This window comes from Dermacentor andersoni, chromosome 4 (genome assembly GCF_023375885.2).
Source record: "Dermacentor andersoni chromosome 4, qqDerAnde1_hic_scaffold, whole genome shotgun sequence".
Classification (NCBI taxonomy): domain Eukaryota; kingdom Metazoa; phylum Arthropoda; class Arachnida; order Ixodida; family Ixodidae; genus Dermacentor; species Dermacentor andersoni.
Genome location: NC_092817.1, coordinates 223,244,618 through 223,263,671, shown reverse-complemented (window position 1 = coordinate 223,263,671; position 19,054 = coordinate 223,244,618). Strand labels below are relative to the sequence as shown.

The window sequence follows — 19,054 nt, the reverse complement described above, 5'->3', positions numbered from 1 at the left end:
AAGTAGTTCCCAAAAATCAATTTTTTTTCACGATTTTTGGTTCTTAAGACCCACGTCCCACCTGCGAAAACTAGGTGCACATTAGAATCGTGTAACCAGGGTATTACTGACCAGCTTGACGGGAGGTGTGGAACACCAGCAGGTCGTCAATGTACTTGAGCTGGCCCAGCAGGCGGCTGCGGTTGGCACCCGTGCTCTTGAGGGCCCGCTCAATGCTCTTCCCTTCCAGGTCGGTCCAGTACAGGTACTCCTGGTACTGGGTCAACCCAAAGGGGCGCTGCGTTGCTGCTGCTGGAACAGCCACTCGGCGACGCTTGCCTGCAGCAACAGGTTTCTGCCGTTCTGAGCCAACCATCGTTCCAACATGCAAAACTTTGGGTGTACGTAAAGAAGTGGTCAAAATTAATTCACAGTCTTCAACTATGGCACCTCTTTCTTCGTTGTACGATAATCGAACATTAAAGCTCTTCTTTATGTTGCTCTGGGATGTGTCGATATCATGGCATGATTGCCACAGAGAATGCGCTTGACTAGACAGGGTGCTCTATGTGATGTCACACACAGGTGAAAGCAGCACCTAATAGCAACAAGTAATGCAGCCCTGCAAGCTAGTAGCGCTTTAAGAGACACAAGGCACTCACCAGCCATGTCGCAGGACTCGATGTGGTTGGCATCGATGTCGGTCCAGTACAGGCGCTGTTCAGCATGGTCAATGGTAAGACTGTTCACACGCCCGATCTGGAGTGTATGTATGTACATATATATATATATATACTGTGGTGCGCAGTGGAGCAACAGTTCAAACAATGTTTTTTTTTCCTGTCAGCTACTGCAAAATCATGCACCTGGCACTACACCTGAATATTCTCAAGCTCACGAAGGGAAGAAAGAGGGTACTAGCAGCTCATTGTTTTTCCAATTGTTTTTGAAGAACAAAGGCCGTACAAGTAAGCTACAGCATGTGCAAACAGGGGGCAAGTAAACTTTTGCTATCAAAGCAACAACACTTTCTTTTTTTCTTTTTACTTTAGCCTGCCGCAAGCCTACCGGTGAGTAGGCTTGCGCAACTGTTTGATATATTCTAATACAGTAGACTTCCATTATTGCGATTACGGCTAATTCGATTTTTTTTTTTTGTTCTATTCGACCCCACCAAAGCACGCAGCCAGCACCCATGCATTTCTATGGGCCCAAACTTTTGTTATTTCAATCCTAAAATTGGCCTTCGCCAAATAATTCAAACTTGACCAGTCAGCATGCACGTGCCTGGCCCCTATGGAGAACCAAATAGCAATCCTCCCTTTAGTGGCAACATGTCTCGGCGGAGCTTTGGGGAAAGTGAATGCATTGAACACGCATCAATTTTCCATCAAGAACGCCTATTTTCAACCTGCATTAGCAAGATTTTCAAGGAATAACAGTAGCTCTCAATGTCTGATAACAGTATTTACTAGGCTTCCGTGAATATCAATTGCTTGGTTGGAAGCGAAGGCGAAGCAATTCGTAATTAGTTTCCAATAATTTCGAAGCGAATAATTAAAAAAAAAAAAATTATGGGGTTTTACATGCCAAAACCACTTTCTGATTATGAGGCACGCCATAGTGGAGGACTCTGGAAATTTCGACCACCTGGGGATCTTTAACGCGCACGTAACTCGCAGTACACAGGTGTTTTCGCATTTCACCCCCATCGAAACGTGGCCGCCATGGCCGGGATTCGTGAATAATTTGAATAATCATGAGATTTGCTCAATACCTTAACAACAGAACCAGAAATGACAAATCTAAGAAACGCTAGTTCAGTTCAGTTCAGTACAGTTTACTTCAAACACATGGGGGTCCTCCGGGCAAAAAAGTCATAGACAACTTAAGGGGAGCTGGGGACCATACAGACAGCAGGTAAAGTGATACATTTACAAAAGAACAATTTGAAAGTCTTTACATCGCAGGGTATTTTGAAATAGTGAAAATAATATGCAATGCAAGAAAAAATCAAATACAGATATGGCAACTACGAACATACAATGAAGACATAGAAGTGCGAAAAAATAAATATGCACTTGTGTTAAAGGGTTCTTCACTCATTCAACAAAAGACGTTTTACTTGCGACTATTTATAGAGTTTCATACTGAAATTTATTTGTGAATCCACACGCTTTATTAGTGCGGGTATGTGATAAGCGAGGACAGCCCTTCCAAAATTTGTGTCGTTATCCGTCCGTTATGCAGTGCATAACGAGCTGACGTTGTGTGTACTGCATGTAACAGGTCATGTTTATGTATGTGCAGCAGGAGTTTGTAGTCATATATTTTACTCCCTTTGAGCAAATTGTGTTTAATAAACAAGGTATTAGTTCCTTATTTGCCCAAAACGAAATTGATTAGTCTGTAGGATTCAGTTTATTTCTAAAGTGCCATTAGTTAGATATTTTCATACAAATATGCAAGTGTAACATCTCTTCGAACTCCAGCAGCCCAGAAAATTTACTCGGCTTGCTCACTGTTGTGCTCGATACACATTCCACATCAATCACAAGCGATGCTTTGCCTTTTGAGTGAAACTGCGACTTCTTTTTATTCATCGCAACTTTAGTACACTGTGAATAAGTATTTGTTTTTCCAAATTAGACAAAGTTGTCTTTTCGTACAAAAGCATGAGGTGCACAGTACTGCAAAGGATTTTTCGGTTTTTTAAGTCAAGACAAACGGGCACGCGTTATGATAGAGGGTATATTAGAATCGAGTAAATACACTTTGTGGCAATTATGTATCACAAGGTCGCATAATCTCTCCAGAATCTAATATTTCGGGCTACCAATTATTGAGACTTTCAGGCAGTACCCACCGAGTCCCAATTATTGGTGAGTGACTGTAAATCATTAAGAACAGAAGGACTACTTTTAAAAAATTGGTAGACGAACCTAATCTTTGACTTAGGTGTCTCTTAGTGGCACTTGCACCTCGGCATTGGTGTTCCTTAGCGTCATGAGTCAATAAAGAAAGAAAGAAGAAGAAAGAGCAGAAGAAAAGAAGAGGACAAGAAAGCACGAGGAGTCAGTGGAAAAAATAAAGAAAGAAAAAAGAAGTTATAAAATAAGAGCATACAAATAAAAAGAATACAATATATGAAAGAACAAGTGCAAAGGTGCATGAAGAACTACATGGCCAGCGGGAAAAAGAGACACATAGCTGAAGAGGCCCAGCTACGCTCTGGAACAACGAGGGGCAGAAGGAGCTGGACAGGAGGGGTGGAGCGTGGAGACAGCGGCAACCAAGTGGAAGCTGCTCTTCAGCTGCCGACTCGCGAGTTGAGCGGGCGCTCCACCGGAGACCACACAGCTACAGGCTGACGGAGCCTTTTAACGGACTACGATCGGCAAACTAAGAGGAGCCGATCAGGCGATCTAGGCGCCTCGGTCACCCCAGTGCCCAGACTACCTGACCCGGTCAACCGTGGGCTAAACGTCGGATGCAGCGATGTCCACGATGCATCGGTGGGCCCAATGACGTGTCGTCGGAAGCAGCGACTACTAGGTGAAGCGGCTACGTCGATGGACTTGATGTAAATATTTTGAACTTCATAACATGTCGTGTGTAAGGACTTTAGACAACATTCTCAATTAACTAACTTTGTCGATAGTTTGTCATGTGTTAGGTTTTTTGCTATTGGGTTTGTAACGAATGCTTTCTTGATGTATGTAGTTTTCTTATGCTCATACCTCACAAAGGCTTTTCCTTACTTAAAAGTTCCTTGTGTCGTGTTTACTACCATGAGACTGACACTTAGGTTAAGCGAGCGAACGCCTTTGCCTTGGCACGATAGGCGGACGAAGAGCGAGGATGAAGCCCAGCACGCGTCACCCGTCGGGGGCGTACGAAACGCACCTCTCCGGTGCCGACGTCAGAGCATGTAACGAGCGCATGCATGCAGTTGTTGCAAGTGAGCAGATGCACGCCGGGAGTGAAGAAGCGAGAGAGGAGGGAGTGACGTAACATCCATTCTGCTAGCCAGATGTGTCTATGCCAGGCAGCTGTTTCCAATTAATGAGCTGGTGAAATGTCATGCCACCTTCTTGTGTGTGACGTAATTACTAACACTTTCTACTTCCAGGTTCCAGCTTCGTTCCACAAGATTGCATCTACGCCAGCCACGGAGCGAAAGATTCAGCGTTTTGTTGAAGATCAGACCGCCGAGAGTGCAACAGCCTCGGTCGCGGAGCCCGCTGCTTCGTAAATTGTCGTCGAAATTGAACAATCTTCTAGGCATTCTTGTGGTGCTTCTGCGAAGCTAGTCCAGAGCGATCAGGATTACGGTCTCGCAACAGAACTGACTGTGGTTTGCGAGATCTGCAGTTAACTTGCGTAGGGATGGAGCTCGCCACAGGAATTAAGGGCCCGAAAACGTGTAATCCTTTTGAAGTGAACATACTCACAGTGCGTGCTATGTTGTCAACTGGCAACAGCTAAACGGCCATGAATGATACGTGGTGCCTACCGATGGCTTTTGGTGCAGTTTTTTCAAGCTTCCCTTCCAATATATCAGTTCTGAAATGTTTTCTGTTGTTTTCTCAAAACCACAATTTTGGTGATACTGTATTGGAGGTGCATTATCTCTGCTTCTACTTCTGCTATCACTGTAATTCCTTTCTTTTTTCCAGAAAAGCACAGCTGTGTAGAGTGCAAATTTACGAAATAACATTGCTGCATTTACTAGAAAAAAATTTTTTAATTTTTCTTATTTTAGCAGTTAGATGGATTTCTCTCACTGAAGTTTGCAATGTTCTCATTTGATATAAAATTGGGTTAGAACACCATTCTTGATAATTTGCACTCTTTGTTTGTTCTACATCATTTTTGTATGTCATTTTTTATTATGCCATATATAGTTTGGTAAACAGTTCACCTCCAAGCAAATCATGCAAAAAATTGAATTTGTTCTAAAGTTATTTACTGTGCAAGAAAACTGAATGTATATTTAAAATTAGCACATTGAAATACATAAATTCAGCAAATTTTATCAAAATCCCACTATAAATGTTTCAATGTCCCCCCCCCCACAAAGGGACACTAAAGGCAAATACTAAGTTGACGTGGACTGTTTAAATACCATTCCAGAAACCTCGCAGGGCATGTTTCATGCCAAGAAAATAGTTATTGAGAAAAGTGCATCTGAAGGGTCCGAATACCTGTATTGCAATTCGAATCTCCTGCCACCCAACTGGGGAGTGGTGACGTCCCATACACTGCTTACTGCCATCGGTGAGTAAAACGGTGCCTGACAGACGGCGTCATGGCGGTCTGCGCAAAACAGAAACGCGCGGCCGTGGAGAAACCAACCCAAGATGGAGAACTGGATTCGCCGCCGTAGCTGCTCTTGGTCAAGTGGCGTGGACCGTTCGGGAATCCCGCGATATCACATGGACGTGGCATTCTCTGTTAATTGCGCTTTGTGCGAGTTTCATAAGCTATAAAAACCAGCACAGCACTACACAATAACAAAACTACAGAAATGAGAAAGCGTGGGCGGGAAAGTATGGAGAAAATTAAACCTTTTGGCAGCCCGTGTCGTCAAGGGTGGCGTCAATGAGTTTCTTTTTCTAAAGATCTATTTGAACTGGACAAGTGGCATTTTCTTTCGTCTTATTGTGAAATAATATGATGTTTATACAGTGTAGACTGCTTATAACGTAAGACGCAAGAGTTGTAAAAATCCGTGCTATAAGCGGTACTGCATTATAACCAAAGCATGCTTTTTTCACCTTTTGCCTATGCCAAACGGACCACCCACCTTTCAAACACAATTTATTATATATTTCACTCACACACACATGCAACACAATCGCAACACAGCACAGAAACCAAGTTCTCCTGAGAAGTGCTGCATCAGTGGACAAACACTTATTTTTGTCTGGAGATTGTTTTTAACAGCACTTCGAACGATTTCGTCCTCTAAAGGCTTAAGCACTGAAGCACTTTCTCACTCAAACTGTTCTCCGCACAGTACATATTTGTACAGTACATATATGTTGTACAGTACATATATGTTGGATCGTAAGGTTAAACCTTACTGTCACGACGTGGGAACTGCCTCTGTCAACCTAAGGGTTGATCTTCAGGACATGAATAAAGTTCATCATACCCTACCATACCATACCATACAATAACACAATATACCACAGATATGAACTCACGTAAGCAAACTTTTTGCATTGTTTTGGTTAAAGGGGGATGTGGCTTTGAAAATCAAATTGCTTATTTCATCATGGGTTCTGACGAAAATTGGCACAAATGTTTAGAATGTCTCCCTGATGCTTCCATAAAAGTTTCAGAGCGGTATCTTGAGAACATTTTATTCAATTTTATTGAGCAGAATTTTTCTCCCTCTAACTTTCTTGAGAGCCTGGGGAACTTAAAAAACCTGATAGAAGGCTTGTTAAGTATTGACTGCATAGCTAAATGCGTGCTGAAGGTCGTAGCATTCTCGCATTTTCTTTTTCGCAACACACATTTTTTATACTGCCATATTTTATGTTACCTTCGCATCAAGCACACTTTCGGGGTAGACGAATAGCCATATCGTAAACTTACAAAGGGCCAAGATAGGAAAGCAAGAATGTCACGACCTGCACTGTAGCCCAAGGAACGTGACAAAAAAAGCGAAGTGAAAATATGTTAAACGGTAACAAAGAAATCAGCTCCAGAAACTGAGCAGAAAAGCAGAAAGACAGTTTTGAGAAAATGGCTCTCAAAGTTTCACCTTCTCTTCAGTTCTCTAAAAGGCACCAAATCTGTAGACTTTGGGGTGTTTTGTGATGTGGGGCTTCTTGTACATGTGGCCTCTGGTCTGGCATGCTTTCTCCCCCCCCTTTATTTTCTATAAAAAGAAAAAGGGGGGGGGGGGCATTCTTTGCTGCTGCTGCGCTACAAAGCATGGTGCCTAGATTTCAAACCAAGTGACGTGCAGAACTTTGTGTGGGCATGAATATAGTTGCAGTGTGCATTCAGGCAGCCTGTACCCGCAGGCCGCCCGATTGATAGCAATCTTCAGTACGAACAGCTAGGCATTTTTTTTTTCTTTTGTTAAAGTTGACCATGTTACTGAATGAAGGCTCTGAGTGTCAGCAGCTTACCAAGTCATCTTTACTTGAGAATGGCTGTAGAACTTAATATCAGAGAGCCAGTGATAGATACGTAGCTGCTAGATGCTTTCCAGAATTGCACTTTGGTATGATGCCTTGATCACTTCTGCAGCTAGGTGTCTGTGCCAGCCCAAGAGGCCTAGTGAACAGAGCTCATGATGAGGTTCTGTTTATGAAGGGGTGGTATGATAGATACTGTTACGAGCTATCATGACAATATGATAATAGAGTGAACGCACAATATGCTTGGTAGCGGGCTTGAGGAATCGACCCTTGATGCGCTTATTCACGCTGTCCGACGTGCCAACGCGCGAAATTTCTAGCCGCAGGCTCAAGGAGTCGACACTCGATGCACTTATTCGCGCAATCCGAGGTGTCGACGCGCGAAATGCCTAGTCGCGGGCTCGAGGAGTCGACCCTCGATGCGCTTATTTGCGCAGTCCAATGTACCAACGCGCAAAATTCCTAGACGCAGGCTTGAGGAGTCTACGCTTGAAGTCGCGCAGTCGGAGGCACTTATGCACAAAATGCTTAGGTGAGGGTTCAAGAGCTCTGCACGCGATGTGCATGATTGCAGAGTCTGAGACTCCCTATGCGCAAAATGCTTAGCCGCGTGTCCGAGGATTGCGTGCACGATGTGCTTGGTCACGAATCACGAAGACCGAGTGCTGAAAGGCTTAGCCGCATGTCCAAGGATTCCACACGTGAATCTTGGTCACGAAGTCCACGTCACCGATGCTCGGAATGCTTAGCCACGAGTTTGAAACGTCCACAAGCATAGGGATCGGCCACGCTACTGCGATGTCCGCCTAGTGCCCGTTTTGACACGTCGAGATTACGGCAAGTAGAGACGTCCAGACTCGTGAGCTGCAAAGAGCCGAGCAAACGACGCGAGCGCCGGACCAATGGCGAACCGCGCTGGAGTCCCGTGGCGGGCGTAGCCAATCGCAGGCTCCGGCATGACCTTCAATCATTTGCTGTTTGTGTGCTTGTTTCTGTATGGAGGAGATAGCTGAAGCGGAATTTGAAAATGGAGAAATGCGCTTTCCAACGAGACCAAGATGGTGGCGCTCGGTCGCGCCATTCCGGAGATATTGTGGCTTGAAAAATGCTGTTCTTTCTTGATTTCCACGAGATTTTTCGCCATCTTGGCTCATAAAATGAATTTATAGAGCACTTCTAAGTGGTTTACAGTGATGATATTTGGGTATCAGATAGAAAAAGGGTTATAGAAATTTAAAATGTGATTTGCAAAAAATCCATTTTCTTGGAAATTTTTCGCGATGCGAAAGCCGCATCCCCCCTTATGGGGAACTTAGCCACGTAAATTTCACGATTATTCTGCATGAAAAACGCCGCCCAAAAGGCAGAATTTCAATTGTTATATCCGATATGCAGTGAATAACATATCGTTATATATGGATTTTTTTCTGATAGCCCAAAAGCACCAATTGGTACTCTGGAGTTGACTCATGGTTGTACAGTGGAATCTCGATGATACGATCACGGCTAATACGAATTTCTGGATGATACGAATTTTTCTGTGGTCCCGGCTGAGCCCCATTACTTTGCAGCAAGCTACAGAACGGTTGTTACGAATCAATTTTCGACTCGCGTCAGTTGATACGAAAATTACCGAAGACACTTTGGAAATTTTAAAATGTGCTTGGCGAAAGCCAGACGCTGCTGCCATCTGCGCTCCGCTTCCCTGGCTTTGCTGTTCGGTGAAATGGCTGGTTGCTGCTGCCGTCCGCGCTCCAATTTATTCGCTTTGGTGGTCAGTGATATCGCCTGTCGCTGCTGCCGCTTTCGTTCTGCTTCCCTGCCTTTGGTACCCGGCGATCTAATCAGTTGCTGTTGGCGTTTCCGTTCTGCCTCCCTTTTTCCCATCTGGTGACATGTTCATTCGTCGCATGCACATTCGCTCCTTGTTCTTATGGCGCTTGGTGTTGGGGGAATCCGGCGTCTGCTGTCGCTTCCCCGAATCGCTTGGCGCGCAATCACTGGGCCGCTTCGGAGCTATGGGTCTCACTCACTCGTCTCCAACGAGACGTCTGACGAAGGAGCGGCGGTGCAGTTGCCACCGCTGACACCCGCGCGCTCGTTCTACCACTACTGTGTGACGTCATGGCTGCTATGCGCAGCTGCGCCCCCCACCGGCACGCCGGTTGCTAAGGAGGGGAGGAGGTTCCGCCGCTGCGCGGAGGAGAGGCCACAGTTGGCACGATTCCAGCGCACGGACGGACGCGACCACGAGCATGAGCCCCACCGACGGCAGTGGAAGAGAACAGTGCGCAGTTACGCGATTTCTCCCTCTCTCTTTTGGTGCGGAGGCGCGGACACGGCGCTGGACAGCGCGGATGTCACAACTGGGCACGAAGAGTTTGAAGCAGTGGCACTTTTGTTGCTTTTGTGCTTTTCCTCCTTTTCCGCATGCCATCGGACAGAGTGGCTGCTGTGCTTCGAGCCGCGTTCTTTGTGTTAGACAAGGGCGACGGCGAAGGTGCACCACCGGCGGCTGAAACGCGGCATGCGCTTGAAGTTCTGAGGCGCGCTATGGCCGCGGATGAAATCAGCGACGACACGTGCACGCATTTTTATGGATTTGAACAAAGTCTGCTAATTGACCTGACAAAGAAAAAGAAGCAGAAGGACATTAGAGACTTTTTCTTCAAGAAATAAATGCTTTTTATGTACGTGTGCCTGAGTGAGTTCACCTCTGACTCTTTAATTTAGCTAGTTTTAATTGTTTCGATGATACGAATTTCGGCTAATACGAATATTTTTCGTGACCTCGTGAGATTCGTATCATGGAGATTCCACTGTAACCGATATATCATTATATGCGGTATCGTTGTAAGTGGACTGTACTGTACACACCAGTTTTCACTTGAACGAAAGCAAAGTATATGCCATATAATACTAATATTACTAACATGATATACCTCGACAACTTGCTTGCACGGTGCTAAGTGTTCATTATTTTTGTAACACCTGCATTTCACGGAGAAATGGGGTTTAATCCAATTTTCATAAATTCATAAATGTGGGGTGAAAACATTAGTATTTACCCTGTTTTACTAAAAGAGGAAGGACTGCACAGAGACCGTCCGTCTCGTTCATTCAAGACCCCGCAAAGTGCTGCTGCCAACTAGTGAGCAACGGGTGAGACCGAACCTGAGTGAGCAGATGCATGCGCTGGCTGCCGTCCAGGGCAGCGCGCTCAATGCGGCGCCCCTTGCCCCAGTCACTCCAGAACATCCATCGGTGGTTGGGCTCCAGGGCAAGTGCCCGGGGGTCGTCGAGGTCTCGCCACAGCAGCACCCGGCGTGCCCGGCCATCCAGCCGCGACACCTCGATACGCTTGAGGCCCAGGTCAGCCCAGTACAGGTTGCGGCCCACCCAGTCTACCGCCAGGCTCTCCGGCAGCTCCAGTCCAAACTCCACAACTGTCTCCAGCTGGCTCCCATTGAGGAAAGCACGGCTGATGCGCTGCACACAACAACTGTCGTTGCTAGCGAGACCACAACAAATGCAACTTGCCAGCATATTGGAGAGTTTTAGCGTGTCCAGTATACGCCATTGCATTTGCATACCACAGGGTTAGCAGATGCTAGTAGCGACATCGTGCGGCATCTTGCCTAACTAATTACAATACCTATAGACATGTTTTCACGTTTCATGAGTGTTCTTATCGAAACAAATAAATATAAAAGACAATGTGTTCACGGGTCACATGTGTGGTAACCATTACCAACACAGTGCACGTGTGGAGCACACAATACGAACGTCGTCTTTGCATTTGCTTCCACACTCTACAGTCGTATCTTGGTATCACAAATCACCTGGAACCCCCAAAAATCTCTAATTATTTTGAAACATCACCGTATCGAAGAAAACACAAACTGACATTAAAATCTACATTCAACAAGAGGAATTGCCTATATTTGCAAGCAGTACATCGACAAATTTGCCTATGCCAAAGAAAGTCTCTGCACAAAAGGTCTGAGGACGTGCATTCATGTGAAGTAGTCGTCATTGTCTCGTACGTGTGCATCTGTTACAGACCTTGGACCTGTTAACCCTTTGAGGGTCAATGACGTAAATATACAAAATGACGTAATGACGCCACAAACAAGTCCAAAAATGGTCAATACCGTATATTTACGGCGCCGTCTGTACGTTTGAAAAGCGTGCCAATTTCCTTTTTCTTTTCTGTCATGTGCTGCCACTATGTGGGAATACAGGGAATTTTTTTCGTGCTCCTCCCTCTCTCGGTTTTCGTTGCATGGCTTGTTTTAGAGCTAGTTTGCTCCCGCGCGTCTATATACTACCACTCGCGCATTGGCGCGCAGGTGGAGTTTCAGGTTTTGTAACGAGGATGGTTTCGGCTTCTTGCGCTTGCAAAACTGATGGCTATCTCGTTACTAATCGCTCAAAGGGCAACCGCCTCTTTCTCGCTGGTTTAGTGCTCACAGGGGTGCACATAGGAAGGATGCCGCCGTGCATGCGTTTCCGTTGCTTCTTTTCTGCTTTTTTTTTTTATGACACTCGCAAAAACTAATTGCCTCTGGTTGGCGATAAGATGAAGATTAGCGGAAGTTTGTCACACGTTGTGCTTTTTTGACAGGCACACAATCACACAGTTTTCTTGAGTGCGCTCACCTATTCAGTTCGATTACGCTATGGACGTAAATATTACTGTAAGAGCAGGAACATTTGAGAGTTGCGAAATATTCTTGCGTGCGCATTTTCAAGAGCTTGAACTATGTGTATAAAAGTGCACCAAATTTTTCATTCTTATAAATTTATTTCCTTTTTTTATTGTTGTTATTCATGAATGAAGAGTACATATATACCAATGCAAATTATTTTTTTCTCACTTTACGGTCACCCTAGAAGAATTGCGGTAAATTTTTTTAGATATAAGTCCCTAAGAAGAATTGGAATCTGCAACAAAAAGATCGACCCTGGGCAGTCGCATATGGCGAAAAAAATCGACCCTCAAAGGGTTAAAGGGGTTCGAACCACCCCTTGGGCTTGGGTGAAAAAATGCAGTCTGCGGATAGCATAATCTGTTGCGAACCTCTCAGCCATGTTTTGCCGTCGTGCACGGCATGTAGAGCTCGCAAGTGGAGCCCAAAGTCACTTTTTTCTCAAACACTCCTTTTTCAATGGAAGTCTTTTCCTCACTCTTTTTGTTCGCTATATTTCAACATATAGCATATTCCCATACATGGCTGCTATTGGTCAATAGCTGGCATAAATCAGGATCAGTACACTTCTTCCTACTATTATGCAACAGCCCACACAGGGATTATACTTTGGCCACCCTGCTTATCATAGCCATCGGGTCTCACTGATTTCAATTAATTTTTAACACTTGACTAGCCTCGAACCACGGCAAAGTTCAGGTCACACCACACGAATGCTTGCAAGCAAGCACTCACTCCTAGCGGCTCCTAGATAGACGCCTTGGCAGGCTCAGTGTAGTATCAAACAGCGCTTCAAAATGCATGTTAAATGTCATTGCTAGACAAAGCTGGTCCAAACCACGTAGCACGGCCAGACTGGACTATAGGAGAACAAGCATGCGCTCAATCCCGTTGTGCAAAAAGCAAATGCTGCACCCAGGTATTAAGTAGCATGTGGCTGCGGTCTACTATGTAGTGTAGATACTAGGGCCGCCGCTGCTGGGTGCCACAACAAGTCCGCTCACTGAGGACATTGCAGCTAGCTGTGAACAACCGCGTTTGGCATGCTGTAAACATAAAAATCGGAAATAGTGGCATCTACGTGAACATCCAAAATCAAATTTGAACTGTGCGCTACGCTAACGTTCAGTAGGCGGAGCGTCTGGGCCCGACCTGCACCACCGTAGCCTTTGCAGTGCAAGGCATTCAAGAAGGGGCGAGAGCAGCAGCAGCCTATTTGTGTCCACTGCAGGATGAAGGCCTCTCCCTGCGATCTCCAATTACGTGCGCCAGCCGATTCCAACTAGCACCCGCCAACTAGCGCCCACTGGATCACAGGCAAACTTTGAGTGTCAATAACTCCACTTTTGCTGAATGCACTGAAGTACTTTTTGCAGCAAATTATTTCTGAAATAGTCTATTTTAACTTGGAATGCATCTCTATACTTCAATAAAATGTGATTCAAGGCTCCTTTAGCACTATGCAAGTGTGCCCGGCCTTACGTCTCTGCACCATGCGACATGCAGTCACAGACAGTGAGATTACACGCCACACATCTGAATAAGTTCCATCTGCGATGGGACGAAATGCAATGCTGCACAGAGACAGTGATCATGATGCACTGATTCTTTAGCGCATGCAGACTGTGACACATAATACATGCAGCTGTCTGTTTCTTCAGTATGTTGATAATTTGCCTCGTGCCATTGCACCTGTAGTGCTAAGCTCACTAATAATGCCAGTATAATCAGTAAAGTGTGCATCCAGCACTTACAACAAATGCATATCCGAGATTTGTACATGCTGCGCCACTCGTGCATCATCAGCTAACATTAACACAGCCTAGAACCATCCATAAATCTTGTCGCTTTCCTTGTGTTTTTCAATGGTCAATGATGCAATCAGTGCAATCTCCCAGTCTTCGCAGTGCTGATGGTGCTGTGGGAGGTGGCACAAAGAGGTATCCACCGTAGCTACGGTTTATTTAGGCGAGCCAGCCATAGTGCTGCCGGATCTCAAGAGCGGCCGACACCGCGGCCACTCAGGTCGAGCGCGCTAGTGTTCTATTTTCGAGCTACCCGCCCATGACCACATCATCCTCACCGTCTACTTTGGAGGCCATAGTCGCGCCCCTACAAGGTACCCCTCCTAGGGCGAAGCGCAATTGAAATAAAGTCCATTGGTAAAGTCCAGGTAAGGTGCACAGATGGTGTCGTTGTTTGTAGTGTCGGGTTCACGCAGTCCGAGAGAGATGTACCAGGCAGCACCAGCAGTGTAGGTTGTGAGTGAGGCGCAGTCACAGTGATGCCGCAGTGCAAATCGCGACCTGCTACAGGTTCTTATACATGCCAGGAGTTGTAGAAGTCGGAGCTCCAAAAGGAGACAGTCTGGTAGCTCGGGACTTGGATGGAGATAGGGCAAGTGTTAGTCGCTCACGATGTAGACGTATCAGTGATGCACGAGCTGAAGAAACCAGATTGCAGAGCTACTCCTGTAAAACTTCAGTAGGCCATGCATCCATAGAAAATGTGAGCACAGAACATCGGAAGGCTCGCCTGGCGCTGCTTGCGGTGAAATCTCAAATGCCGATAGCATCAGGGTTGTGGCGCTCACTGAATGCATTGCAAAGGTTGTGTTTGTGGCGTAGCCATGCCCGAGTGAGTGAAATTTGCACCTGGGGAGTCGGTGGGGGAGCCTCTGTAACGATGATGAGTGAGGTGCCCCCGAATGGAAAGCGGACAGCTGACAGGAACTTCCAAGGAAGGAAAGCGGTGGGGCGTAGAATAGCCAGAAGCGCTTACGTTTGGCCCAGTGAATTCCTTGGAAAGAGTTGTCGCGCAGCTGCCTTTGAACTGGGAGGAGGTTCACGAAGCGAGTAGAGGTCTGATGCAGGAGTCAGCACGTGCTGACTATAGGCCATGGGTGGACACAGGCAATGTGGGATGACAAGACGAAAAATGACATGTCAATTCAAATGCTGACAGCAGTTGTGATTGAGCGCTCGAGGTGACAAAGTGAGCAAGGACGGCTGCCCGCAAGTCCTCGTAGAAGTTGGGGCCGGAGAGCAGCAAACGAAGCCTGGAATGCAGCCGGAGTGTGGAACCTTGTTGAGAAGGAAGTGGCTGTCCAGCTGAATTGACCAGATGTCTGGCACGTTGATGTGGAATTCCCGGACACCCTACAACCATGGGACATATGCCAGACTGTGCGAGGCCATATCACTCGCCTTGGTAGAGTTGGTGCACTGACACTGGCATGGCTGGGCTTGGTCGTCCTGGGGTGCAATCTTGTACGCGTTCCAAAATAGAACGGAGGCGGTTCGTTCTACCGAGCCAAATACGATTCGTCAATTAGAACCGCGCCGAACGCCATGACGTCAATTGTGACGTGATATCTGCTGTCAATCATTCCGTGTCGTCTGCTATCGGACGAACGGAACGGAACATACCGCCTATTTTGTGACGTAAAGAACGAACCGCCTCCGTTCTATTTTGGAACGCGTACAAGATCGCACCCCTGGTCACCAATTTATAGGTTGGCACTGGCACGGCTGGGCTCGGTCATCCAGGTCACCAATTTGTGAGTTGACGCTGGCATGGCTGGGCTCGGTCATCCGGGTCACCAATTTGCGAGTTCATGCTGGCATGGCTGGGCTCGGTCATCCGTGTCACCAATTTGGGGGTTGATGCTGGCATTGCTGGGCTCGGTCATTTGGGTCACCAATTTGTGGGTTGACAATGGCATGGCTGGGCTCGGTCATCTGGGTCACCAACGTGTGGGTTGACGCTGGCATGGCTAGGCGTGGTCATCCGGATCACCCATTTGGGAGTTGACGCTTGCATGGCTGGGCTCTGTCATCCGGGTCATCAATTTGGAGGGGCGGTGCAAAGAGGTAGCCACGTGGCCACGGTTCATTTAGGCGGGCCAGACATGGTACAACGGGATCTCTGGTGCAGCCATGACTGCTAAGGTCGATCGCGCTAGCATGCTCTCTTCTTCGCCGGCTTTGGAGGAGACAGTCGCGCTACTACAGTGCCTATCACTGTGGCAGACCATGGCGCCAATTTGTGTAGTTACTATTTCTGCACGCTCTAATTACTGCAGGTAATGGAATAAGGGGGGCAGATTTGTAATCACAACTGTCGAAGAATATCTTCTGTTGAAGGTGGCGAGCCTTATTTGTCCTGGCTCTGTAGGTAGCAAACGTGTGTGATATTCAGGCTTACAAATTCATCATTTTGAGGTGTTACTAACATAGAGAAAGCATAAAATTTTCCTTGGTACATCAAAATTTTGGTGTCTTGGAATTCGCACAGTAGAATCTCGATGATATGCATTTCCCAGAAGCATGCAAAATATTTGTATCATCCTGAATTCATATTGCTATGGAACAGTGTTTACAATGACGAAGGGGCGAGCAGTGAGAAGACGACGACGACGATTGGAGGCTAGCACGGGCTGTTGCCTCTTGGCCAAGTGCGGCGTATTCCCTTGTAAATATACTTGGATATAGCTTTTCGTCTGCGTCTCCCTACGTGACATATCTGGTGGAGGTGGACGTTCCCTGTACCTCATCACGGAGCTTCGCAGTGGACGGTACGTTGAGCCTTCCTTCATGGCTCCCAGCGATGACAACTCGACTCAGCCGCCTCCGACACCTGCTGCCACTTCGACGACCTACTCTCCCCGCTCCCCGTGATCCAGGCGTTTTCTCGGGCAAAGATGGGGAACACGTCGACGACTGGATCAGCCTGTACGAACACGTCAGCCGCAATAACGGGTGGGACCCTACTATTATGCTCGCCAACGTAGTCTTTTACATAGTAGGCACACCTTGAGTTTGGTTTCGAACGCACGAAGATGAGTTCACCAGTTGGGATTCTCTTAGGCAAAAGCTCCGATACTTGTTTGGCAACCCATACGGTCAACAACTTGCCGCGCAGAAGGCGTTATCTGGCCGCGTGCACACGTCAACGGAGCCCTACGTCCCGTACATTCAGGACGTCTTGGCTCTGTGCCACAAAGTTGACGCACACATGACTGAGTCCGAAAAAGTCTCCCACATCCTCAAAGGCATTGCCGATGACGCCTTCAACTTGCTCGTTTTCAACAACGTGGTGACAGGGGATGCAGTTATCAATGAGTGCCGCCGCCTGGAACTCGCTAAAAGCCGACGTATCGACCAGCAGTTTGCCCGTTTGCCCAACACCCCAGCGACATCTTCCTGTACCGACGCTCCTCGTCCCACCAACACTGGCGATGTTACCCGGATCGTCCGGCGTGAGATCGAGGGCGCCTATCCGGCTGCTTTCAACTCCAGCCCCTCCAACGCACCTGCAGTCACGGTTTCCCTGATCCAGGCAGTTGTCCGCCAGAAATTCACAAACATGGGTCTTGACACCATCTGACAACCACCCGGCTTCATCGATTTGGCCCCGTCCCGCATCTTATTACCCACCACGTATCCGCAACTCATCTGAATGGCACGCTGCTGACGACAAGCCCATTTGTTTTCACTGCCGTCAAATCGGGCACATTTCTCGGCACTGTCGCAGTCGCTGGAGTTCCCCGACCCGGTCTGCTTATACTCACTACTCGCGCCCCTCAGGTGGCCCTTCTCGTCCCTATGTCGCACGCTCTGATAATGCCGCCACTGATTCTCCTTCGCCGAACCGCCCTTATTCTTGTTCACCTTCGCCCCAACGACGACAATCCTCTACTGACGTTGCCCACTCATCTGAACCTTCTTGACGTGCAAGTCGACGGTGTTTCTGCATCTGCTCTTACAGACACTGGGGCGCATTTGTCGGTAATGAGCGATGACCTTCGCAACCGCCTAAACAAAATATTTACGCCCGCCACGACGCCTGTTGTCCGTGTTGCCGATGGCGGAACAGCCCCCGTAATTCGTATGTTTGCTGCCCCCGTCTCCTTCGCCGATCGCTCCATTATCATGCTATTTACAGTCATCACCCACTGTCCCCACGACATCACCCTCGGCTTAGACTTCCTCTCCACACATTCTACTCTCATTGATTGTTCCGCCAGTACTCTCCGCCTTGACCTGCCCGTTCTGGATCACACTGAACCACACCCCAGTCGCCTCAGTTCCGTCGATTTCGTTCGCTTGCCACCTTCAGCACTGACTTACGTTGACTTAGTGTCATCCCCACCAGTGCCCAACAGTCACTACATCGCGGCTCCTATGCAAGACGTCCTACTTACACACGGGATCACAGTACCTCATACAGTTTTATCTATTACGGCGAATTGCGTCTGCCTGCCAGTGGTCAATTTTGGCTTGACGACACAAGTGCTGCCACACGGGATGTCTCTGGCCCAGCTTTGCTCCTTCGAGGATCACTCAGTAGCATCTACTGCAGTAGACGATAATTCAGCTGATGCTCCTCTACCATCGCAGTCAGCAACTTGTACCATCGCCGACTTACAGAAAATGATTGCGCCTGACATGCCGTCCGAGCACGCTCGTGAGTTCTACCGCGTTCTGTTTTTCTACCACGATATTTTTTACTTTAACGATCGTTCTTTGGCCCAAACTACAGCTGTTAAACATCGCATGAATACCGAAGATGACCCTCCTATTTATCGCCGCCCGTATCGAGCGTCACTGGCTCAGCGTCAAGTTATTCACGCCGAAGTTCGCAAAATGCTTGCCAAGAACATTATTGAACCGTCATGTAGTCCATGGGCGTCACCTGTTGTACTGGTAAAAAAGAAGGATGGCTCATGGCACTTTTGCGTGGATTATCGGCACCTTAACAGGGTTACCAAAAAGGACGTCTATCCCCTACCTCGGATTGATGACGGCCTTGACTGCCTCCACGGTGCTTGCTACTTCTCCTCTATTGACCTTCGCTCCGGCTACTGGCAGATTGCCGTGGACGATCTCGACCGCGAGAAGACTGCGTTTGTAACACCAGACGGTCTTTATCAATTCAAAGTGATGTCGTTTGGTCTATGTAACGCTCCTGCCACTTTTGAATACGTGATGGACTCCCTTCTTCACGGTTTCAAATGGTACACGTGCCTGTGCTACTTGGACGACGTTATAGCATTCTCCCAACATTCCCTACATACCTCGAGCGCCTCTCAGCAGTTCTGGGCGTTTTTCGTCGAGCCGGTCTGCAACTCAACGCATCGAAGTGCCAATTCGGCTGTCGCCAGATTACCATCCTTGGGCATCTCGTTGACGCGAACCG

The 19,054-nt window shown here is 47.4% G+C and overlaps 1 protein-coding gene across 4 annotated transcripts in view; it reads right to left on the bottom strand.

Moving 5' to 3' along the window:
- The window catches only part of arr (low-density lipoprotein receptor-related protein 6), a 296,788-nt gene that overhangs the window by 118,655 nt on the left and 159,079 nt on the right, over nt 1-19,054 (bottom strand). For 3 of the 4 annotated variants that reach the window (XM_072288049.1, XM_050185229.3, XM_072288048.1), the window contains 3 exons: nt 10,317-10,631; nt 642-738; nt 112-318 (listed from right to left, as the gene is read on the bottom strand). In XM_072288049.1, the coding sequence (XP_072144150.1) occupies nt 112-318; nt 642-738; nt 10,317-10,631 (619 nt within the window). The remainder of the gene's footprint in view (nt 1-111; nt 319-641; nt 739-10,316; nt 10,632-19,054) is intronic. The other variant, XM_055074753.2, reaches the window with a different exon arrangement.